General features: G+C 39.8%; 1 protein-coding gene across 1 annotated transcript in view; it reads left to right on the forward strand.

Annotated features, from left to right (window-relative positions):
- Positions 1–21,306, forward strand: part of C19H1orf87 (chromosome 19 C1orf87 homolog) — an 83,378-nt gene extending 62,072 nt beyond the window's left edge. The window contains exons 9-12 of the mRNA XM_055234395.1: positions 2,114–2,178; positions 10,262–10,341; positions 13,599–13,806; positions 20,870–21,306. Of these exons, the coding sequence (XP_055090370.1) occupies positions 2,114–2,178; positions 10,262–10,341; positions 13,599–13,806; positions 20,870–21,030 (514 nt within the window). The 3' untranslated portion in view covers positions 21,031–21,306. The remainder of the gene's footprint in view (positions 1–2,113; positions 2,179–10,261; positions 10,342–13,598; positions 13,807–20,869) is intronic.
- The last annotated feature ends 4,662 nt before the right edge of the window (positions 21,307–25,968 follow it).

Genomic DNA, 25,968 nt, shown 5'->3' on the forward strand with positions numbered 1-25,968 from the left:
AAGTTGTGAATAGCACTTTGAAGGTCTTGGGGGTAATGTAAAGAATGTGGGAGAAAAGAAATATTTTGTTAGAAGGATCTTAAAAATTGTATTGGTCAAGTAAGTCCTATACCATTCAAATCAGGCAATATAGTTAAAAACTTTTCCCTCAATCTGCTTCCCCTGCTGTCAGCATATAATCAAGAATGGGCAGAAAATGTTCTGGTGTCATTTTATCCAGAGGCCTTATCTCATATCATACCTGATATCTAAGAGAACACTACCTGATAATTCCTAACATCTCTGAAAAAATAAATGTTGTGTAATGTGTAAATATTAGTGGATCTAGGTTTTTGTTGTTATTGTTGTTGTTGTTTTGTATTTTTTTTTCATCAAAGGGTCAGAAGGTGCTGTAGCCATAAAGCTGGACTTCTTAAAATAGTGTGGAAAGAAATTGCAAGAAGTGTAGAAGACAGGAGATGCTTCTATTGTAGTTTATTTGCAGATCTGTGCTAATATCAGATCTTTATATAATTATTAATATTCCTCAAAAGTGCTTGCTACTTCTTGTTCCACTTTCTCTTACCTGCCTAGACCTACCGCATCTGATATAGTCATCAGCTTATCTGACTGGCAGTCCTGCATATCCATCACTTATCTATCTAATCATGTGCCCAAAGTGGCATGAAACTCTGGAGGTCACATGTTCAAAGCCCAATATCATGATACTTATCCTGACCAAATAATTTCTCTAAATGTTATGTCATATATAGGAAAGCCTTCATGAAATATAAGCAAAATAAACAAGTTACCTATTTAACTCATCATTTTATTTAAAGATAATAAAGTCATATGACATTAGAACTTTTGTTTAAAAACCTGGCATATATATTTCTCAACTTGCTCTTCATTTTCGCTTGACTTCTTCTGATGGACAAGATGGAGAAAGATAAAGATACTTAGTTGAGGTTTGGTTGCTAGCAACAGAAACTGTCTTTTGCTAACACAAGTAAAAAGAAATATTTTCAAAGGATATGAATTAACACAAAATCGGAGAAAAATAAACTTCAGGAAGGAATAGAACAAGACATTAAGGTAGAGATAGAGGCAGAGATAGTGGGAGAGAGAGAAGTGAGGGAGGGAAGAAGGGAGAAAGGGATAAATAGATCGAGATTAACTAGAGGGGGTGGGTCACAACATTGGCTAGGGCAAGGTATGGGACTTTGACCATACCGTAGTCCCATCCATACTGTATCCAAAAGGAAATCAGTAGCTGTCACCCCAGAGAAGAGCATATTTATATGTAAATGGAAGGTGGATGCTGGGCAAGCAAATATAAGTGATTTTCAATGTCAAAATTTTGCTAAAGTACTTTTTAAGCTTTAAATGATTACCTAGTTGTCTCTTGCACACATATTACTCAATGTAATTTCCACTTGGGAATTCACTGACTATTGTGTTCTTGCACTCAGCACTCATATTTATCCCCTTCTATGTTTTTTACTGTGTTGTAATGCTTTCCATACTTGTGAAGGCTAGAAAGAACCTTTCTGAAACCCTCTTGACACAAAGTTCTAAAACTGTTTTAAGTTCTGTCAGTGAGATGCAATTTCATGAGATTTGAAAGGCAGAAGCAGTGGTGAGAGGCCAGTGGCACGGAGACAGTTTGTATTTATTTATTTATTTATTTATTTATTTATTTATTTATATCAACAGCAGTAGCAACTGCAGAAACTGGCAAGTGTTTTCTTTTTTGCTTGTTTGTTTGTTTGTTTGTTTGTTTTTCCCAGTAGTCAGAAAGCAATTTGTACTGCCTGATGACAACTTCATAGCTAGGGACAACTGAGACATCAGCCGGATTTTCTTGCTGTTCCCTGATCTCTGGACCACATCTGCTGAGGCCTGACCCTAAACTTAGAACTTTCTGTTCTAATGGCTTTGCAATAATTCCCTATATCAAAGCCCTTTTTAATGAAGATATACAAAGTAGTTTCTGTTTCCTGCACTGGGCCTTAAATAATAGAAGTATCAAAAAGCTTATTCAATATCACCACCAATATAAACAGAGCTTCACTGGACCTTCTTTCAGGGCAATCATATTGATCACCGATTTATGTTTCCTTTTCTTGCGCAGATGGCAGAATTTTGTTGAGATGCTGACCAGAGCTTCTTCTGATTTGTTATCTGATTTGCCTGCAGGTGAGTTCCATTATTTTTTTGCTCCAGAAAGACCTTCCATTTTTCACAGCTATTGTTGACTATGCTGCCTAGCTTGAGTGGTTTGCTTGTTGGATTTCATCTCATTTCTCTCAGAAATGTAAATAGCTCCCCAGTGAAGGAAAAATGGGAGTGAGAATCACCTTTCAGGCCAGTTGGATCATAAAAGGCACAATTCTCCAAGTTTTATTTTATCATGAGACATTCTCTAGTGGTAGCCCTTATAGATGAATGCAGTACATTTACAGAAGTTAGTATTATTTAGCAGAATTTCAGGTGCACAGTTGCCTAGATCAAAGGAGCTCATAGCTAGGTAATTATTCCACTGATGTCTCAACAAAAAAAAAAAAAACCTGTGAGATGTATATATATGTTTAGTGTAGGTTTTTTTGGTAAACATTTTTAAAACAAATAACAGAAAGATCCTTCGTGGGCTATTTAATTAAATTACAATATAACCAATTGATAAAATGATGCAGTTGTAAAATAACATGGCTGGGTTGCTACAGGAAGATTTCCAAGACATATTATTAAGTGAAGATTGTAACGATGCATTGGGGAAAACATTTAGCAATTAGCAAGTTTTAAATATGACAGGTGAAAAAATATGCATTGATATTAATCTGCTGTTGTAGTTTTTCTGTTTATTACATCCATCAACCATTTACTGATTGCCCTTTGGATCAAAATATAAAGTACTGAATGTGCATGCGTGTGTGTGTGTGTGTCTGGGATTAAATATATCAGTCTGTATCCAAGTGGGAAAACCTAAGAAACCTTACTAGGTATTTCAAGCAGAGGGAATTTACTACAGGGGATTGGTTATGTAAGTATCAAAAGGCTGAAGGATAAAAAAGAATATGGTGAGTATATTCATTTCCAAGGGCTGCCATACAAAATACCACAATCTTGGTGGCTTAAAACGATAGAAGTTTATTCTCTCACAGTTCTGGAGGCTAGAAATATAAAATCAAGGTGTACGCATGGCCAGACTCTCTCTGAACACTCTAGAGAAGAGTTCTTTCTTGCCGGTTTCAGCTTCTAGTAGCCCCAGGCCTCCTTTGACTTGTTATTGTGTAACTCCAATCTCTGCCTTTGTTTTCTCAAGGCCTTCTTCTTTCTGTCTTCTATATATCTCTGTATCCAAGTGTTCTTCTTCTTTATCTTATAAAGACACCAGTCATTCTAAGTAGGGCCTGCCCTAATCTAGAATGACTTCATCTTAACTTGATTACATCTGAAAAGATCTTGTTTCCAAATAAGCTCAGATTCACAGGTACCAGTGATTAGGACTTGAACATATTTTTGAGGAGGACACAATTCAATCCACTACAGGGAGGTAATCCAGATATTAGTAACTGTAGAAAGCAGCTACCACCTTAAGGCTGAGGGAACATAGAGGAAGGGGTTCTACTATCAGAATCTAGTAACTAGTGTCACCACACAGATGGTTCTAGGGTCTCCACGGAAATGCCAAGCAGCTGGAGGACGGATTTCAGAGGGGATTTCATACAGCTGATTCTTGGACTGCGACATAATTTAAGGCTCTAAGAAGGTGGCTGCACTTGGATCTCTTACAAAGCATCATATTTTCAGTGAGGAGACCATTGAAGTGATGTCACGTGGCTGTTCATCTGACCTGAGGTTTCACACGTGGCTAGGGCTGAGAATGCTGAAAAACATTATAGCAGTTGCTCTTCTGATGCTAGGTGGATACTTGATGTGTCCTCACATGGCTTTCCTCTGTGTGCGTGCATCCCTGGTATCTCTGTAGGTCTAAATTTCCTCTTCTTATAAGGACACCAGTCAGATTAGATTACAGCCCACCCTAACAGCTTCATTTTTACTTAATCACCTCTTTAAAGGCCCTGTCTCCAAATACAGTCAGATTTTGAGATTAGGGATTCGACATATAAATTTGGGGCGGGGGGTTACACAAGACCATAGCATAGGGAATAGCAGAAAAATATGCAAAATGATAAATTGAAGTCTCACACAACTAAATAACTACCTTATATTGGGACACTTATTTTTCTTCTCTCTGACTCATTTTTCTCATCTCTAAAATGGGCAAAATATAAAAGAAAAATGCAGGCCTGCCCTATTGATCTTATAGGGTGATTGTGAGTCTGACAAACAAAATAAGCAACACATCACTAATTTTTATAGGCAACGTGTCACTCTCCAGAACTACAGGGTTGGGGTAGTGTTGCTATTGCATTGCTGTTGTGATAGCTCACTGCTTATTTACTTAGAGGATGTCTTAGTCTCTTCTCGTTTCTGTACTGCTGGATCTATGATGACTAAATGCTCTTAAGCACTGAGTGAGCCATTTATTTCTGTCTATTCTTTAGCCCCACAGGTAAATGTTATGAAAGTGAAGGAGGGGCATTATACAGAAACTAAAGAAAGATACTCCTTATGGGTGTGTGGAACTGTGAATTTTCTCTTTCCTAGGACCTTTCTGCACTCAAAGATGCTATGCTAACCTAATTAAAATAACTGATTTTATATATACTGCCTTTATTAGAAAATTTATATCATTAAGAATCATCAAAATCCTGGGAACTTGTTTTTCAATGTACATATAATTTTTACATAAATACTTAATATCTGTGACTTACACTAATGATAAGGAGAGACTACTTTCCAGCAAGCCAAACCTCCTGGCAAGAATAACTAGAAGATTAGATAAAATACAAAAGAATATTTGTTCGAAGACTCTTACTTGGAATTCAGACTGAACTACCAGACAGAAGGGGGAGAAAAGCTCTCTGTGAAAGGAGGTATCATACAAAATCTCTTAAGTGTTTCATACAATATGTCCAGGTTCAATTAAAAATTTTCGTGGATGATGTAAAGCAGGACATAGATTTTGAAATAACTGTAATTAATATATTCAAGAAAATGAATGAGAAGATGGGGAATTTTCAGCAAAGAATTTGAATCTGTAAAAGGAATTAAATGGAATATCTACACTTAAATTTATAAAAATTAAAATTTAAAAGCTCAGTAGATGGGTTTAACAGATTAGACATCACTGATGAGAGGACCAGTGAACTGTAATATAGTTCAATAGAAAATATCCAGATTGAAGCATGGATGAAAAATTAGGATATAATATGTTTAAAAGTATGTAAGAGTCTGGGTGCTGTGGCTCACACCCATAGTCCTAACACTTTGAGAGGCCTAAGTGAGAGGATCACTTGAGCCCTGGAGTTTGAGACCAGCCTGGGCAACAAGGTGAAACCCTGTCTCTACAAATAATAAAGAAATTAGCCAGGCATAGACATGCATGCCTGTAGTCCCAGCTACTTGGGAGGCAGAGGTGGGAAGATCACTTGTGCCCATGAGGTCAAGGCTGCAGTGAGCTCTGGTTATGCCACTACACTCCAGCTTGTGCAAAACAGTAAGACTCTGTCATAAAAAAAAAAAAAGTATGCAAGAGACACATAGGAAATGGTGACAACATCTAACATACATGTAACTGAAGTCAAAGAAAAATAGGAGAAAGAGAATAAAGATGAAGTTGAAGCAGTTATGACTGAGAAGCTTCCAAAAGTAGTAAAAGACCTTAAGCCACAGATCTAAGAAATATGATGAACTCCCATTAAGACAAATATAAAAAGAGCTTAGGCCCCTCTAAACATGGTAAGGTCTAAAGTCTAAAATAGTATTTCACAAAAATGAAGTATGATCTCAAATTTGAATCTCTTCACTGTGGAGCCTGTGAACAAGAGAGAAGAAGAAGATGCTGCAGAAAGCAAAGAGCAGAGTTCCAGTATGACTGCTGACAAGGGAAAACTCAAAGGAAATGAGGAGTAGCATAAGAGGCTCATTGACACCCCTCAAACATTTCTTGAAGACCTATCACTCAAGAAAACAGAAAAATGGTGAAGGCTTGGCCTCCCTTTTACTAAGGAAAAAAAAATACTCATACTAGTTACTAATTAGAACTACTTCTATTGAAGGGAAAGAGAAGCAAACTCAATTGGTTCAGACAATATAGAGATTTTGGTTTATTTAGCTGAAAATTCTGGCAGCAGCAAGTGCTGCAGGAATGGTTTGATCTAACCATTCAGATATCAAAATCAAGGATCTGCCATCTTTCTGGCTCTCTGATATGCCTTACCTGCTGTTGGCATCATCTTCAGGCTCTATATGGTAGTCCCTCAACTACTTGGACATTCTACAATAGCAAAATAGCTATGGTAGCTATGGCCATCACATCCTCACAGCATGCTCTTTGGATAGTTGTTCTCCCAAGAAGGAGACAACTTTACTATCTAAGAAACTGTAACAAGTATTTCTTCTCATATAGAGGCTCCGATTGAGTTTTATGTCCATCATTGAACCAAGACTGTGATTGGGATACCATGATAGGCTTAAACTAATCAGAGATCAAGCTTGGACTTGGAACTCGAGAGTCAATCCAACCAAACCATAGTGCACTAGGATGGGGTAGGAGTAGTCACTACAAAGCAAAACATAGTTGCTACCTTCAGAAGGGGATAATGAAGGAGAGAATCACCAGAGGGAAAAAAAAAATGAACGCTAAAGAGCACACATACACACACGCACACACACAAATCAGCTTCAGTCACATGGTGTGGCCCATGGGGCCTTTTAGCCCTGTGAACAGTTCACCCATTTCTCTTCCCTTTTCATTCTGCCTCACCCAGGCTCTGCTCTCAGTTATTGCTTGATGCACCAATCACTCCTGCCTTATGGCCTTTGCCTTTGCTGTAACATTTTCCTCCAATGCTCTTTACCCATATATTTTCACAGCTTGCTCTCTTGTTTCTCCTCCGTTCAGGGTTTTATTTAAATGTCAATTCTTTAAAGAGGTCATCGATGAATTCTCTATCTAAAGTGGCAACTATCATTACTTTCCATCCCCTAATCATTGGTTTTAGCTGTGTTTATAGCACTTATCACTACCTGACATTCTTTGATGCATCTCTTTGCTCTCACCACCAGAATGCACACTCCATGAAGGAAAGATTCTGTCCTATAGTGCTCAGCAGCATATAGTAAGCACGGAAATGTTTGTTACATGAATGAATTAGTTCAAGCCACAGACGTAACCCTGCCCCTGTTGTCTTAAAGAGGAAACTAAAACGTTCATTGCCTCAGTTTCCTCATCTGTCAAATGGGGATAATTTCTACCTCACAGGGTTAATTCTTTAGATTATGTGGAAATGTCTGTCATTTATAGATATTTGACATATATGAGTTTCCTTCTCACAAAAGCTTCATTCAGTAGGCCCACTGAAGCCAGAAGCTTTTATTAAAGTCAGTTGTTCTGTATCCTGGTTTTACTTTAGAATCACCTAGGGAATTTTTTAAAAAGTACTGAACTGGGTTCTCACCTCCTGAGATTCTGACTTAATTGGTCTGGTGTGACGCCTGAGCACTGGTAATTTTTAAAGCTGCCCAGGTGGGTCTAACATGCAGCCAGTGCTAAAGGCAACTGATTTCAAGTCATTAGTGAGGGCAGACAGGAGCGCTGGCTATGTAACTATCAGAGCCCACTGGAAACCCTGTAAAACCTGGCCCTCCAACACCTGGAAATCTCTAGAAGCCAGCTTGGCTTATTTCCTCTGGTACAAATCTTCAACTGGCAGACTAGACAGATGGTTATTATTTATCCTTCTTGCTGTGTTAGAAAGAAAAAATAAATAGCTCTGCCTCAGGTTTTTCAAACAATTTTTACATGTGCAAGCCATTACCTTTTTATATGCTGTTAGGTATTAGGAAGGAGAAAGGGAAGCTTAAAAGAGACTAAGTGAACTAGTATGTATTTTTTCCTAATGGAAGTTTTAGAAGTGCAGACAGTAGAGAGGAATGGGGCTAGGACAAAGTTTAGGTTCTAGATCTTATTTTTAAAAGGATAATGCATTGAACAGTGTCCCAAAAAATGTCTGGCACATGTTAGTTTCTCTTCTCTGGGGAAACTCGATTTGCTTAAGGACACATAATAATAATAACACAACAACTGATAATAATACCTTGAATTGCGCATCTTCCCTGTGTTAGGTATTTTACATAGGTTTTTTCTTTAATCTCCACAGTATTATTGCAAATTTCTGTAATTTTACAAACGAAAGAATTAAGACCCAAAAGCTTGAAGCTGGTAAAGAGAAGAATCAGGGTTAGATGTTACGTCTGTCTGTTCATCCTCCTCCCCTTTCCCCACATACAGCTCCAAGAATCTCTTTAACAGGACAGCTGTATGATTCAGAGTATTTTGAATCTTTTATAATAAACAGAAAGCTTTTCTTTCACATATTGGTTGAAATAAGCAGTAGTCAATGCTACTAGTTGAGGATGGGTTCTCATGACAACTTAAATGTTCAACAGATCAAATAAGATCTGCCTTGAAAGGCTGCCCTAACTGGATGCCATCATACTCTTCATTTAGCCACTATTAAGGTTTGCTCTATATAGCATCTGGGGTAGATATGAGAGGATAAAGAAATACAGAGAAAAATCACTCCTCTCCCAGGACTGGAAAAGAATTTGGAAAAATGGCACTAAATATCCAGTGACTTTATTTTTCAAACTACGTATTAGGACACATGATCATTTATTCAACATGCATTCGTTGAGTATTTAATTCTAATGAGGGGTGCTGGGGCTTCAAAGAAGGTTATGAAATCACATGTCTTCTTCATCAAGAAACTGAGGGAGAACTTTCACAATGATTTGTAAGTGTGATGCTAAAAATCCATATAACAAATGGCTTTTAAATTGATATATGAATTTATTTATAAAAATATCCTTACCTAGATAACACTGTTAGTTAACATTCACTGAACACTTGCTGTGTTTCAGGCACTTGCTTTACACTTTCTAGTCCATGGAATCCTTACAATAGCTTATAGGTGCCATTATCCCCTTTATACAGAAGAGGAAACTGAGGCACAGAGAGGCCAAGTAACTTGCTCAAGGTCATGCAGCTAGCAAGGAACAAAGCCAGGAATCAATGCCAAGGCATCTAGCTCGAGATTATACTCTCAACCACTATGGTACACTGCCTCCTTTGTTTAAAATTTATTGATTAAATCATTTTTATTAAAGATAGTGAGACTCAATTTAGAAATAATATACATTTGTTAATGGCATATCTGAATTATGCACTGAATAATAAAGGTGAGGCTCCCAGAAACCTGTGCTGTATGGTCATCACACAGACTTGCAAAATAAATTAGTCACCAAGTCAGGTGGAAAGTACTGAGTGATCAATGAAGGATACCTACAATAAGGCTTAGAGGATTTCCACAGGTCTTAATGTGTGTTTGTGTTTTTCCTGCATCCTGTGGAAATCTCTTCTATTCATGAAGGCAGCAGCATGCAGCAAGTAGTACCTGGAAAACAGAATCCACTGGATTATGGATGAGGCTGTTCAACCTCTTCCCGTCCAGTACCACTGACCATTGAAAGTAGCAAGGAAGGAAGATCAGAAAGGTTGTTCCTGGTCCTTTGGGTGCACGTGTGTGTAAAAGGAGGGGCAGAGGTTCTTAAGAGGCAGCACCACAGGAAGACATCCGTTCAACTCCCTAAGTTACACAAGCCTATCTTAGGGCCTTGCTACAGGTTGTTGTCTCTGCTTTTCCGGAACTCTCTACTCTGTGTGCATCACCACCATCACCTTTGCCTGGATAACTCCTCTTCAGTAGTGATAAGTGCTACAAACACAACTAAAACCAATCCTTCAGGTTGCGAATTTGTGTCACTTCCTCCGAAACCCCCACCACTGTTACCCCTGCCCCCAAATAAGTTTAAATACTTCCCTATTTTCTCGTATTTTTCTTTAATTTATAGTAACTTGTAACTAAATAATAATTTAGAGTAATTGTTTAATATCTACTTCCAAATCTGAGGTCCATCAGGGTGGAACCAGGTTTTTCTCACTCATCTGAGTGTTCCCATTACCTAACACTGTGCCACCCACAGAGCAAAGCCTCCATTTTTTTGTTGCTGCTGTTGCCTTGTGTATATGTGTGTGTTAAATGAAGAGACCAAGCTAAACCCTTCCATTTTTTTTTTCATTGTTGTTCAGTGAAGAATGAAAAGAAAGTTCCCGCCCCTCCAATGGAGCCTGAAGTCCCTGAGATGTCTCAAGGCAAAACTGAACATATGGTATGCACCTGGGGTATATAGAGTTTGGGGGAAGGTTTTCATGGATACTTGGCCCTTCCTCTGATGCTGGATGGGGCTCTCTCTCCTGTGGGTTTTGATTTTCTCCCAAACCCTTGATGTCAGACTGTCTTTGACTTCAAGATTCTCCGTGGGCAAAGAAGGAGGCAAAAGAACCACTCGAGTGTGGGTTAGTTGCTGTCCTTGCTGGATTGCAGAAACCTATTGCCATCACTTGGTGATGGGCTTGCCACCTGCCCCAAGAAATTGGACTTGTAGCACACGTCTGGGTGTCCTTCCAAAGCTTGTGACTGATTCATAAACTGCCATCAAAATAAAGAGTGGTTATGAGATCTATTTTAACATCTTAATTCCAACTTCCAGAAACTGAGGGTGACCTTTTCCCCAGACACCACACTTTAAAATGTAATAGCCTCTCTGATTAAAAAGAAGAAAGAAAGAAAAAAATCTGGCAAGCAGTTAAAACCCATTTTAATATTCCCAGCATTTAGCCAGGAGAAGTTGTAGACAGAATTTAAAAACAGCCTGAGTTTTTCTGTTGTTGTTTTTTAAATGCCCGGATTAGAACATAATTCATCTTAAAATGACGGGAGGCCTCCTCATGCACTTCACACGTTGAAATATTTTAGAAAATAGTACCCATTTTGGCAAGCCTCTTGCCATGCAAGAAACAACAGCAAATGCTTTTCTCCTTGAGTGTTAAGTCTGTTGTGAATAAGATTATAAAAAATATACTTTGCTCTTTTATTTTGCCTCTTGTTTAAGGAATTTATTGCATCTCTGCGATAATTGATTCTTCTCACATTCCTGTACAAACAGAATTGATTGTCCCACTTTTTAGAAAGAGAAATTGAAGCAGGGGTCTGGTAAAGCAAGTTTCCTATTGTCCCTGAGAAAATCATTCATTCATTCACTTATTCTCTTGTCAAACATGTCTTGACAACCTACTGTGTGCCAGCCACTAGCCAGACCTCAAGGATACATTAAAAACTCTCTCACAGGCCCAGCCTCTGGATCTCTGGTAGAGGTAATACTTGAAACAGACATAGACAACATCCAGTAGGAGTGCTGTGATGGGTTGGGGAGCTACAAAGAATCACCTCTTGCCCAGCCTGGGGCTGTTGGGGAAGGCATCCCATAGGAAGTAAACAATTAGCCAAGTCTTGAAGAATGAGTAAGAACCCAAACAATCAAGGCATATATGGCAGGAAGGGTTTTTAGAACAGAAGTAACAGCATTATAAAGGCAAAATGGTATAAAACAGCTTCAATTTTTCAGGTTTTTGTGGCCAAAGAAGATGATATGTATATAAGACTAAAAGAAGATTAGCTGGGTAGATAAGCAAGAACCAGAATATAAATGGTTTTGTGTGCCAGCCAAGGAATGTGAACTTCGTCTAGATACAGTGGGACCAAAACAGTGAAGGATGTATTAGTTACATTGTTAGTTACTTGCTGAAGTCTGATTCAGGTCCCTACAAATCTCCCCTTGTCCTTGTCTTCAGTGGTCAAAGAGAGAGTGTTGAACTATCTAAAGAAATATAAAACTACTTAATTTCTCAGATCCAAGGGCACCTGTGATCTCTCTAAAATTATCCATCAAAATGTATGCAAATGTGCATTAATCTGCTCAGATTTTCTAAAGCTTTCATCCGATTTCTAAAGTAGTCCAATGCTCTAAACAAAGTATAAGAATCACTTCTAATTTACTATATAAAAACTTTCTGCTTTTCCCAAAATTGATTTTGTCAAAGTAGAATTCTTTTTATAGGAATCCCTTAAGACGTACTGGTTGTTTGTCATCCATGTGGGTACAATTTCATATAGCATTCCATGATCTCAAACAAAAGAATTCTTTACATTCCCCAGCAGCAACTTAATCCATGTTTGTTAACCAACTCAGAATTTGGCTTCTTATTGCACTTACAATTCTTTAGGGCTTTGGGATTCTCACAGCTTATATATGAGAAGTTTGAGACAAAGGTACAAAATTGGAAAAATTCAGACATTTGAAAGTTGGGGGAACACAGATGGTATACAAAAGTTAGAGGCATAATTTTATGGTGAATTAGTTAGGAATATTTAGATTGCAATGAACAAAACCAACTCTACTAGCTTAATTTATTGGAAGAATAGAGAAGCATATTATGCTCTCAAAGGACAGAAATGCAACAATGAACTAAAACCAGAGACTCTAACACCATCAAGACTTCCTATATCTTTTTTCTTCTCTCTGTTGTCAGCTTCATATTCTCTCTCTTTCTCAGTAGAGCTTTTTCTCATTTGCAGTACACAAAATGGAAAACCTGCTGGAGTTCCAATATCTCACACATAATCACCTCCATTTTTCTCTCACAAATAGTACCAAAATTCCTGGACAATGGGTTTTTGGTTCATTTTGTATTAGATGCCCAGTCCTAAACTATGCAGATAGAACATGGCAGTTCTTTCTACAGCCGTGTGGATCAGCAGGAAGGGCAATTTCTGCAAAAGGTGGGCTGGGCAGATCAAATAATAGATGCCCACTCTCTGCACATGGTAAAGGTCAGAATGCCTTATATGGCACTGCTGGGACTCATGTGTCTATTTAATTCTAAAACACCTCTATTTTGTACTGGCAATGAGGTTAGGACACTAAGATGAGCTAGCCTTTATGCCCTGCTTCTAGTCTTAGGTCTACTCTAAGATGTGTGTGATCTTAGTAAACCACTTGTACTTTCTGGGCCCCAGCCTCCTTTGCTAAATGAACAGGACTGGCTGACTAAGAGTGCTTTAACATCCTTTAAAATGGACCCAGAAGCCTAAGATAATATCATTATTGTTTCGATCATCTTTTGTCAAAAACCTCACATTCATGACCCAGAGGTATTTCTATCAAGAAGTATGAGCATTGTCTGAAGTCTACCCCCTGCAGACCCCACTAGTACAAAACAGAGTAGAACATCATGAAAAGCCTCAGTCAGTTACAAAGTTCTTTGCTTCGTGCAAGCCAAAAATGAAAACTGAATAAAAATCATGATGTCACCCTTCTCTTTAGACACACACACTTAACATGTTTGTATCCAGCAAGATTTCAGAGATATGATCTTATGGCACTGAAGATTTGAAGCTCGTCCTCTTAGCTTTCCAAAGTCAAACCTTGCTATAAATCTTGCTAGTTGTGTGGCCTCATCTTTGGCCAAGAGATTGGAGAAGCTCTGGGTGGTGAATGTGTTGCCAATGCTTTTGTTGTTTTGGTAGAAAACTCCAGAAGAGGAGCTGCAGCCAGAAAGCTCTCCTGCTGAAACTTCAGCCTGCAAAGATCCTCTGAAAGCTTTAAAGATCAGGCCAGTCTCCCAGCCCTTCATGAATCCAGCTGTGAAGAACGAGGCTGAGGAATGTGAGACGTGGATAGACAGGTTCAGGAAGCTGGAAAATGCCCTCTACCTGTGTGATCTGAGTAACACAGGTGAAGTATGAATTGTAAAGCTGGCATAGCTTTCTATTTGTGTTCTAGTCTAAAAGTAGGCACCTCATTTTCTTTTGCCTCTTGAACAAATGATACAATTAATATATAAATCATGTGCCCTGCACTGTGCTGAGCACAATCCAGAAATATGAAGATGAATCAGACAGGAATCCTATACCAGGTTGCTTATAATTTCTTTGTATTCCCAATACTTCCTGCACCCTACTGCCAAAAAGTAAACCCCCAATCCAATTTTATAATTCCTCTGATTAAAATACCTCAGAGACACCCCACTGATAAGAGGTTGAACTCCAAACTCCTTAGCAAGGCAAAGTCTGGTCGCTATCCACCTGGCCAATCTCTCCTCCTACTATTGATATTCTCTCAGCACGTCCTGCCCAGTCATAGTGAATAACTTGCCTTGCCTCAAGCAGGCCTTGTCTCGCACATGCCTGTGCCATTTCTAACTCCCAGTCTTTCATCTGAGCTCTTTGTTTCCTCTCTACCTACCCCACCCCCCACTAACTCCCCATCTTGTCCCCTGGCTAATCAATACCTAAACATCTTTTATGTTTGAATTCAAACATGATTCCCCTGAGACTCCCAGACAGATCTAGGCCAACTTTCCTGTGGCTTCTTAGGATTCTTTAACATCCATCATCATATGCAACATATTGTATATTTTTATTTGGGGGCTTATTACTATCTCACCAGTAGACTATCTTCCTTTTTTATCCCCGGCACCTTGCACAGTTTTGTTTTGAGGAAACAAATACACGAGCCAATGTGCGTAAATAACCAAATCCAAGATAGATGGTGATAAATGTTGTTAGAGTATGCTCTGTGGGCATTCAGAGAAAAGTGAATTTCTTCCTGGTGGGGTCATGATGGAAGGCTTTGTTAATGTTAAATTGATCATTAAACTTAAAATGCAGTTTGGTCACAAAGGAATGAAATAGCCTTTTCTGGCAAAGGTGCAAATGCTGTGTGTGAAGCTCGGTGCAGGTTGCTCAATATAGGGGCTATTAAAAAGAATATTAAATGATAAAGATGGAAATAAAGAATGGGGCCAGATATTGAAAGATTTTAAACGCCAGACCAAGGAATTTGGAGTCAATTCAAAGATAATGAGAGCACGGAGAGTTTCTAAGCAGAGGAGTGGTGTAATGAAGTTGTACTTCAGAAGGATCCTTGATGACTATGTGCAGAATGAAGGAGAAAGTGAAATAAGGGAAAGTGGAAAGGAGAGAGAGAATGAAATCTAGAACCACGTCAGAGTGCAAAGCCATGGTCCCAAACTGTCTTATTTACTTGGTTCATGAAGAGTTGGTGTACACATTAGTACCATCTAGAAGTAATCACATGACAATAGCAATGTCTGTCTTTTCATTCTCTTTGTATGTTTTTGTTTTGCTTTGAATTTCCAAAGCAACTTAATTCTAGACCACAGGAAGTATAATTGCCATACAAAATCCAAGGACTCTTAATAATTATACCAAAGAGAAAAAAAATCTGAAATTTTTAATTGAAAGATTCATCTGGTTGAATTATAAAGTTATTTATTAAAAATCTGTTATGAGCCTAGAACTGTGTTAGAGGCTGAACCAAGAGGAAAATCGGAAAGGATGAGACATGGTCTCTGGCCTCAAGGAGCTTACCTTTAGGTAAGACACAGAGACTAGCAATAGTTCAGTGCCAGTAAACAAACAATATTAAAACACAGCATTAAGTATTACAAATGAAGGTACATGGCTGGGCATGGTGGCTCATGCCTGTAATCCCAGCACTTTGGGAGGCTGAGGTGGGAAGATCACTTGAGCCCAAGAGTTTGAGACAATGAAGGCACAAATAAGAGTTCAAGAGTCAAAAGGAAAGTGAAGGTATGAAATGAGGCTCACCATCTAATGCGAGGCTCGGGACAAAGAGAGGACTCCAAGGGAGAGAAAGAACTTGAGCTGAGACTTCAGATAGAATTTGGATAGTTGGACAGGTCATCCCGAGTTTGATGTCATCTCTTGCAAAAGTTAGAAGGTGAGAATGAGTATGATGGAGAAGCGAGTACCAAGACAGGACTGGAGGTGGATGTTGGACATACAGTAAAGTTGAGAACCTATTATGAACCATAAGGGATAGGATGAGGCTTCATTCTTTACCCAGTATCCCAACATACATGCAGAGGAAGGCATAATGCAAGGTGAGATGGATGGTTTAGGGAAGGTACTGGAGAGAAGGAGATGAAAAGGTTATTGAAATAACCCTGAGTCTGGGTATTCACAACAAGGCTATGAGAGTGGTGATGAGGTTACAAGCAATAACAAAACATTTAAAAACAAATGACATTTCTAAAGAAACAAATGCTTACTTGTGGTAGTGGATAATGGATCATAAACTTAGTTGCTAAGACACTCTCCAAAGACTGGGAGCTTTCTCATGCTTCTGAACCGTTCTGAGGAAAAACGGAGTTTGTTGACTTTGGAGGCAGATTCCGACAGATTTGAAATGCCTTTCTCATGGCCTCTTCACTATTTATGCCTGTTTTCTCTGTTTCCATGAAATTCATTAGTTCCTCAACAGCCAAGGAATGTGTCAGCCAGATCTGGGAAAATCTACAACTGTCTTTAATGAGGAAAGAGGATTAACTGAGGTCACTTTGTTGGTTTATTAACCCACAGTACTTAGCAGACCACCATAGCCCCATTCTAGATGCTGAGCAGATGATATCTGCTTTGCCCATGGATGAATCACTATTCTTTATTATGTGCAAAGAAATATGTAGGCCAGCATGTTCTTCATCCAGGATGAGGACAGGCCATCCATCATCACATCAGTGCTTCTGGGAACCTACTGTGCTTATTCTCTAATGGGGGTTGTCAACAAAATAGCCTTGAGGAGAAGGGATAAGGAATGACTATGAATAACTGGTCATGTTTTCTAAAGAAAAAAAAACAGTGGTTAAGATAAATGTCTGGGTGAATGTTGCATTTGGAATTTTCCCAGTGAAGTAAAAGCTAAATAGAAAATGTTTTAGAGTTCAAGGAGGGAGAATGCAATGAGAGCCTTCAAGAAATTCCTCTGCATTAGCCTGGACTTTATATATACTACATCACTAAATCCTCACATCAACAACATGCTGAAGGGATTAGTAGCCTTATTTACAGAGAAGAAAGCCAAGCTCGAAGTGATAAAATAATAGCCAGTAGGATGATGAGCCATAATTCAAGCCCAGCTCTCCATGAATCCCCACTACACCCAGTCCCATGACATACTAGAAAGAGCACACGATTTTGCTTGTTTTTTTTTATCAGAAGGTTTAGATTCAAATCCAGACTCCACCAGTCGTTGATCCGTAAAAGCCAGTCACTTACATTCTCTTCGCCTGTTTCCTCATCTACAAAGTAAAACTGATAATAATAAAACATACTTCCCAGATGTGAGAAAGGATCAAATTAGATAAAAGATTGAAAGTTCTTTGTATACTGTACAATGAAGTTGATGTTGAAAAGGTTCTTTTTTTTTTTTTTTTTTTTTTTTTTTTTTTTTTTTTTTTTTGAGACAGAGTCTCGCTGTGGCCCAGGCTGGAGTGCAGTGGTGCAATCTCGGCTCACTGCAGGCTCCGCCCCCCGGGGTTCACACCATTCTCCTGCCTCAGCCTCCCCAGTAGCTGGGACTACAGGTGCCCGCCACCTCGCCCGGCTAATTTTTTGTATTTTTAGTAGAGACGGGGTTTCACTGTGTTAGCCAGGATGGTCTCAATCTCCTGAACTCGTGATCCGCCCACCTCGGCCTCTCAAAGTGCTGGGATTACAGGCGTGAGCCACCGAGCCCGGCCGAAAAGGTTCTTATGGTGGGGTGCAGTGGCTCATGCCTGTAATCCCAGCACTTTGGGAGGCCAAGGCAGGTGGATCACCTGAGGTGAGGAGTTCGAGACCAGCGTGGCCAACATGGTGAAACCCCGTCTCTACTAAAAATACAAACATGAGCCGGCCGTGGTGGTGGGCGCCTGTAGTCCCAGCTACTCGGGAGGCTGAGGCAGGAAAATCGCTTGAACTCAGGAAGTGGAGGTTGCAGTGAGCCAGGATCACGCCACTGCACTCCAGCCTGGGCAACAAGAGTGAAACTCCATCTCAAAAAAAAAAAAGGATTCTTCATTTTTTTTTATTTTGGTTCTGGTTAGAAAACACAGGCTTTCCAACACTAAGATGGATTGTAAGGGCTATTTTATGCAGCTGTTCTGGGCATCCCCTAATGACAGAGTAAATTAGACAGATACAAATTTCACTCAGTGGACTTTTTGTTTGACTCTAGGAATGTTCTATCAATGGTAAAGCTTAGAAGATAGAAAATACTATTGTGATTCCTAGATGTATTTTTTAACATAACTTTTAATTTTTAATTAAAATATAAACTAAATGCTATCTATTTTAATAAGCAATTACATATATAATGTTTATATATTTTTAAAATAATTTTGATGACATAATTATTATAATGATCCTATAGTAAAATTTCACATTATTGAGTTCTTACTAGTACTGGATACTGTGTGAACTTAATATTTTATTGATTTTCACACAATTTACCCCTATTTTCTTTTCCTTCTTTCCCTCTTTCTTTCTTCTTTTGACATTTATTTATTTATTTATTTATTTATTTATTTGAGACAGGGGCCTCACTCTGTTGCTTGGGCTAGAATGCAGTGGCATGATCACAACTCACTGCAGCCTCGACCTCCCAGGCTCAAATGATCCTCCCACCTTAGTTGGTGCATGCCACCACACCTCACTAATTTTTTTTTCTTACAGTCATAAACTTATTCCAAATCCATGTCTTATATTTCCAGAGGCAGGGTGTGGAGAAATGGCCAGACAAAGCAAACCTAGACAGGACTGACAGCAGCCATCCTATCCAGAAAACTTCGAAGATGCAATTGGCCAACTCAAAGAATGAGATTTACATAAATGAAAGGACCACTGTTCTAATGAGAGAGACAGACAATAAATAGGCAATGAACAAACCAGAACAGAATAGAAAATGAACACACTGGAATAGAACAGAATAAATTAGGACCCCACCTATTGTGGCCTACTGTTAAGAATAGCCATTAGAGAGTAGTTGAGAAGGTGGCACCATGCACAATAGTACTTGCATATTTAAAAATGAGTAATATTTGGTATCTTAAACTGAGATGATAAGTATCTACCATTGCCCAACTCTAATGGACTAGTAGTGGCTTTCCACAAAATGACAAGGCACTGCCTCTGGATTCTTTAAGAAGGAATTTCACCATCACTCTTACAGTTCGCACACATGAAGGACAGTAAAAGAGGCCGGGCACAGTGGCACATGCCTATAATCCCAGCACTTTGAGGGGCATAAGGGAGAAGATTGCTTGAGCTCAGGAATTCAAGACCAGTCTGGGCAGCATAGTGAAACTTCATCGCTACAAAAAATAAAAATATTAGCTGAGAGTGGTGGCACATACCTGCAATCCCAGCTACTCATGTGGCTTAGGTGGGAGGATCCCTTGAGCCTAGGAGATCGAGGCTACAGTGAACCATGATTGTGCCTCTGTACTCCAGCCTGGGCAACAGAGTAAGACCCCATCTCAAAATAATAAATAAATAAATAAATAAATAAATAAATAAATAAATAAATAAATAAAATGACCCCTACTTGAAGCAATCTCTTTCCCCTCATTCCATAACGTACTGTAGTGGTTAACCTCAGGCAATCAAGGGACTTGCAGTCTCTAGGCTTTAGTTTCTGCCTCTGTGAAATGAGTTATTGTAGGGATTCAATTAGTTAATATTGGTGAAATGCTTGGAGCAGTTCCTGGAACATAGTAAATTTTATATTTAAATATTGGTTATTATAATTATTATTGTTGTATCCCAGTTAATTTTCTAAATAACTTCTCTCCCCCGCGGGACAGAGAACTTCCAGAGGTAGCAGAACAATTCTCTAAATCTTCTGTATTCCCAAGCACAGTATCTGACACATAGATCCTTGCAATTAGGGGCTTATGAGTGAGTTATTGATCTTCAGTGATGCCGTGGTCTACATTGTGACTCCTCCCAACAGCCATCAAACTCTACCCAATCTCAACATGGAAAGCATACTGACATTGGTATTGGCATATATAATGTGTGGGTACCAGAGCATATCCTGCAGTCATACACATTACCACCTCTATTACACAGATTCAAACTCTGAGCTATGAGAAGTTAGATGCTTCACCTGTGATTGCACAGCAAGCTGGAGGGAGTCACAGGACAGTCAGTCCTCTGCATCTTTGTATTCCACAACTACAGATTCAACCAACTGCATATCAAAAATATTTTAAGAAATAGAAATAAAATATGACATGACAACAAAAAACAAAGTATGAATTTTAAAACACAGTATAACAACTATTTGTATTGCATTTGCATTGTATTAGGTGTTACAAGTAATCTAGAGATGGTTTAAAGTACATGGGAGAATGTGTATAGGTTACATGCAAATACTACTCCATTTTATATCGGGGTTTGAGCATCCATAGGTGTAGGTGTCACTGTTGGGGAGGGGAATATTATGGACCTAATCCCTGCGGATACCAAAGAACATCTATAAATACATTTAGAGAAATGCATTTTAAAAATAAGCTGTTTGTTTAATCCCTGCATGTTTAGGAATGTGTTTGGAGACTTTAACAAGATAAAAAGAACTCAGGACAATTAGAAATTACTTTTGCTAGGCACCCCCAGTGTTTCAAAAATTGGCCTTACAAGTTTTAAAGTTACAAAGAAAAGCCTGAATTGCTTTAGAATTTATATATGGGTCTTATTGGATCCCATCTTGTTCTCTCTCCCCTGAAATCACCCTCAGATTCTTCCTGAAATCTATGATGCATACCCACGACTATAAATATTTTTTAAGATGCCACTTGATTTTTAAGAAGCTTAAAATTGCAAAATATTAGCGTTTAGTCTTTACCTGGAAGTCATTCAAGCTAATATATAGTTTTCTCTGTTTTCCCTCCATCCTCTTTAAAAAACCTTCCACCTACCCAATCCAATCACAGGAGTTCTGGAGAAGGAACGAGCCAGACGCCTCATTCACAACTACAATCTCATTTACAACCTGTCCCTGAGCCCTCAGAAAATCGAGCAGGCCTTGCGCAGATTCCGTTCGGGAGAAAATATGCTCTTGGAGCCAGCGCTGCGGTACTTAAAGGAGCTATGATAACAAGTCCATATTGTGAGAACAGATGTTTCCCTTAGCTCCCTTTTTACCCAGACACGTGTTTCTCCCCAGCCTGAGTGTAGTGGCGGAGGCATTGTCAGAGTGGAGGCCGATGCAGCTATTGTAGATGCTTTTGATTTGGACTTAGTTTCTGGCTATGATGCTCACTCATAAGCAGCTCAGAGTGATCAGAGGAAACCTAGTTTTATCTTTTGATGTGGTGAGAACCCAGCTACTTCGAATCTCCTTCTGTTTTAATAAAACTTACTATTAATATTACGTGTTTGATTTTTTTCCTGCATTGCTAATCAAACTATGTTGTTTCAAACTGCACAATTCCACACAGTAAAAAACACATTACATGTTGCCACTTCCCCACAGTACCTGGAACCTAGTAGACCTATGAACATCGTTTTTGGATAGGTAAATCATACCTTCTCCTGGTCATTATTCTGGGAAGGATTTCCACACCATAAGAAAAATAAAAGTATTACCAATACACTATCTTAATCTTAAGCAGTAGAAGAACCATTTCAAGTGATGTTTTCTGAACAAGTCCAATATTTTCTGCAGTACAAAACTAAACAACGTTACACTGTCTCCAAGAGTATTTTCCAACAGTCCCAGCTAGAAGTTCTGAGGAAGGACTCCTTGGGACAAAGGGTTTTGGGAATAGGTAACATCCTCTGCTCTGCCTAGACAGGAAAACCAGGTGGAACTTTCCATCAGTTCCCATAGTTCTTCTGTTCTTAACATCCCCCTTGACTTTGCACCACTCACATAGCACACAGTTACACACGTATCACACCATACAGGTAGCATGAGCTCATTGAAGAAACACTGGCCTGGACCTTCAGAGACAATGTGCTCCCAGCATCATCGCTAATACTGGGTGATCAGGGTACTGAGTTTCCAATCTCTGTGCCAGACAAAATGAACAAGTTAGGTCAAGGGGAAAATCAAACAGAAAGGCCTCTGAGCATCCCTTTCTATCCATTTTATAAAATGAGGTTCTTCATGTACTCTTATAGACAAGGCCTCAAGAACAAAATTATTTGGATCCACTAAAATAAATGCTCTCTAAGGGTCTTCTAGTCTGACCTGCTTTGGTTTTTTATAATCCTTGAGTTGTCCAGAAAAATGACTCTTGAAACCGACTGACCACCCTTTCTAGAACCCTTGGACTTTCTAGCTGCCTTTTAGATCAAAAGAGCAAGCAAATAGACACGGCTTTCTCATTCTAACAAAATGCCAAGTAAGGACAATTAGAATAGTAGGTCAAAAATTTAATATGCCTTGAGCAACCATTGTGTTTGAGGAACCTGACGTATTAGCTTTGGTCTATCTCTAACAACTCAGTAAGACAGGTTTCACAGCTCTGTTTCACAGATGAGGAAACAGGCTCAGAGATGTGAGGACAAGAAAGCTGTTCAGTTGTGCCAGTTAATATCTGCCAGAAGGTTCGTGCTTCCTGTGAAGGACTGGTCAAATGATACTGAGAAGGTCTCACTTTACCCTTCATCTCTGGGAGTAAGTGGGTTGGAGAGGCAGTTTGGGTAAAAGAAGATCCTAAACCTGAAGTTTGGGTTATTAGACAAAATCATAAGGCCCTGAAGAGCAATGATTTTACCTTGCCCAATTCTTAATATCCAATATCTAGTATAGTTTCTGATAAGTAGCCTCAGCATCCCCAAGCTACACAAATGCAGGGGGCTGCATTTACATAGAACGCAGCATGAAAGGTGCCACCAGAGCTGTGTGACCACAGGTTAAGCATAACCTGTACTATAGTCTTGGCTGAATGAATACTTCTATAAGTAGGATAACCTTTACCAGATCTAGATGCACAGTCACCCTACTACCCCACCCCCCATATTTCCACAGAGAGTAGAAAAAGAATAAATAGGCTTCAAAAACAGCCAAAATCTGGCTCTTGCACTTAGCGGGTGGTAGCCTTGACAAGTTGCTTAATCCCCCTGGAGTTCAATTGCTTCATCTATAAAACAGAAGCAATTGCATCTGTTTGAAGGATTGTTATAAACGTTGAAAGCAATGCCATTTGGACAGTTCTTTGCATGTAATAAAGATATACCCTTTTTATGTCCCTTCCCTTCGCTGCTGAACATTCAGGAAGCTTCCAAAGAACTTTGAACAACGGTCTATGTGAAATGGCATAGGGAGGTCAGGCCACTACTACAGCAAGAACAAATTTTGAGATGTATCTGCCTTCTAGAGTCAAGTATCAATTGCTTTTGCATCATCTCCTACCTGGAATTCTCCACTGCTTTACCCCAAGGGGTGTGTGTGTGTGTGTGTGTGTGTGTGTGTCTGTCTGTCCGTCTATCTGTCTTAAAGAAAAAATTATTCTGACTCTTGTTAAAATCGTAAGGCAGGTTTTACTCAAAACAATCACAATAGTTATAGGAAGCACTGCAATGGAGTTTTGCAGTAGGGGAGAGATATTGGGCTCAATTCTAAATTCAACAAGAAAAAGGGGGAATTGATAGACAAGGAGCATTGGGGAGGGGTGTTGGTGGATGGAAAATTACTAAGAAGTGCCAGGAAGTCATTATGGTTCAGAATATCATTATGATCTCTATGCTGGAACTTCATGGTTTACTTATAGAAAGTCTGTTACTTTTCTTTCTTTTTTCTCAGAGCTGTGTCATTGTGAACTTCTAATAACCACTGTGCTGGGAAAGTCTGGTGTCAGTCTTGACCATTGTCCTCCAAAAAAAACCTTCCTAAATGGATGTCTGTGGATAGTGGACTGGTTATCCTTCGGTGTGCTCTGGAGATGCTTGGTGTCAATTGAATATGTCCCAACTCCCCCAGAAACCTCAGGCTTTAAGGATGGAAAGGGCACAGAATGACAGAGGCAGGTTCTCATCAGCTGGGCAGACTCTCACCCAGCTGTGTGGCCCTGAATAAGTCACTACTTACCCGAGAGCATCATTCATATTAAATGAGATAATGCATGCAAATTGCCCAGCACTATGCCTGGCACATAGACATGCTCCATAAGGGAAACTAGCTTATTTTAGTCTTATACAGTATTTCATTTTACCCCATCCAATGGGCCAAATGGTTGAATGCCTTTTCCAGGTACAGACATTTTCCAAGCCCACAGATGGGTTCACCGACTATGTGGTCCTGGAGGGCACAGAATATGTGTTCCACATTCCTGTCTCTCATTCTCTGTCCTGTACTTACTCCTCAAAGTAAACCAATGAGGTTGGCATTGCCATGCCCATTGTACAGGGGAGAAACAGGCTCAGCGTAGTGTATGTGCTTGCCTAAGGACTTATATGTGAGTGACTGAGCCGGGATTAGAACCCAGTCTTGCATAACTCCAAGTTCCTCAATGCTGTTGGCCACAGTTAGAGCAAATAACCCATACAATTCTCTTTAGCATGTGTGGTGTGTCACTCTCAGCAAGTCTGGAGGTGACTGCAAGCCAGGAACAAGATCTTCCTGTCTTTGTGACCAGCGCAGAGCTCAGACGCACCACCGAGTGGGCACCTGGCAATCATCTGCTAAGTGGAGCCCCCACAGGTACATTTTGAAAACCCAACAGCTTTTTGTCCTCTTCTCAGCCTCCAGCTTCATCACTGCCTTCTGGGAACTGGAACAAAGATGGTTTTCAGAACGCTGGCATGGTATGTTCACATTACCAGAAGCACAACTGTAGAGATGGCGCAGTCCAAAAAGTTTGCTAAGTGCCTGCTGACTCTTCTGAGGAATTTCCCAAGATCATTAAGAGAAACAATAACAGGGGGTTTGATATTCTAATTGGGATCAGAAATTGGACAGCTTTGGAGCTGGCCAGAGAACTGTGAAGCTCTGAAAACAAATGCTCTCCTTTCTTCTCTCCCTCTCTTCACTCCCCTCTCTTCTAAGAGCCTTTCAGCTACAGTTCCAATGTTCCTTAGCAACAAAGGCGGGGTTCCCAGAGTCGGGTGTGCCTTAGGAATGCCAGCCATTTCCCTCATTAGCATTCAGGGGCCCTCATCTGCCTGCACAGTTGGCCACGGGACTGTGCAAAAGGCAAGGCAAAGTGGCTTGCGGGAAGCCCAGCATCAAGCGTGGTTTGTTGGGAAATGGGAAACTTCCACAAAGAGTTTTCAAACAAAAGGCATCAATATTATTTGTGGAGCCATCAGACTGCCTGGGGCACAATATGGCTCTGGCTGGGCCACATGCTCTCTCTCCAGGTTCTGTGTGAAGGCTTAGTGGGGCTTCCCAGACACCTCTTGGCCAAGAACGCTAGCACATTGGAACGTCTCCCACCTCTTCCCTTCTCTCCTGTCCTGTCTTTCTCCAGACTCAGTTTATCCAGGATGGACAATGGGCGGAATCCATGGGCAGATTCCAACTGGCAGTGGAAGTGCCCAGAGGAGGAAGTTGATAAAGGGTAAATGGTCAGATGGTAGGACAATCGCAAACAGATGGTGCTGCTGGGAATGGATTCCAGGCAAATTCACAGGCAGATTGAGCCCTGACAAAGGCTGATCGAGACTTAGCTGGTGAAGAGGAATTGGCACTTTGAACCAAGCTCTTGCTTAAAACACACACCCCACTCTCCCACACTATCTTCAACAGCTACACAAGGGTGACACCTAGCCTGGTTCTGACTCACCCAGATTCGAAAATATTGATCAATAGACCAATCGCTGGAAGATTACAACCAGCAAAGCTATTTCTCAACATTCTCATAGAACCAACCCTAAGCAGGATTTCCTTCAGCCTGCATATTCTTGGACACCTTCAGGGACATGGATCTCACTACTTGTCATCTTTTGCTCTCCAGAGAGCTCCAACTTGTTCTTCTAAAACAAGTTCCTCTTCTAGTCCCTTTTTTCTCTCCCTTGTGGCCAAAGAGAATGCAAAATGTGGTCAATAATTGTAACAACTAACTCTGTGCCTGGCCCTTCTAGG

This window comes from Symphalangus syndactylus, chromosome 19, assembly GCF_028878055.3.
Source record: "Symphalangus syndactylus isolate Jambi chromosome 19, NHGRI_mSymSyn1-v2.1_pri, whole genome shotgun sequence".
In the NCBI taxonomy this organism is placed as follows: domain Eukaryota; kingdom Metazoa; phylum Chordata; class Mammalia; order Primates; family Hylobatidae; genus Symphalangus; species Symphalangus syndactylus.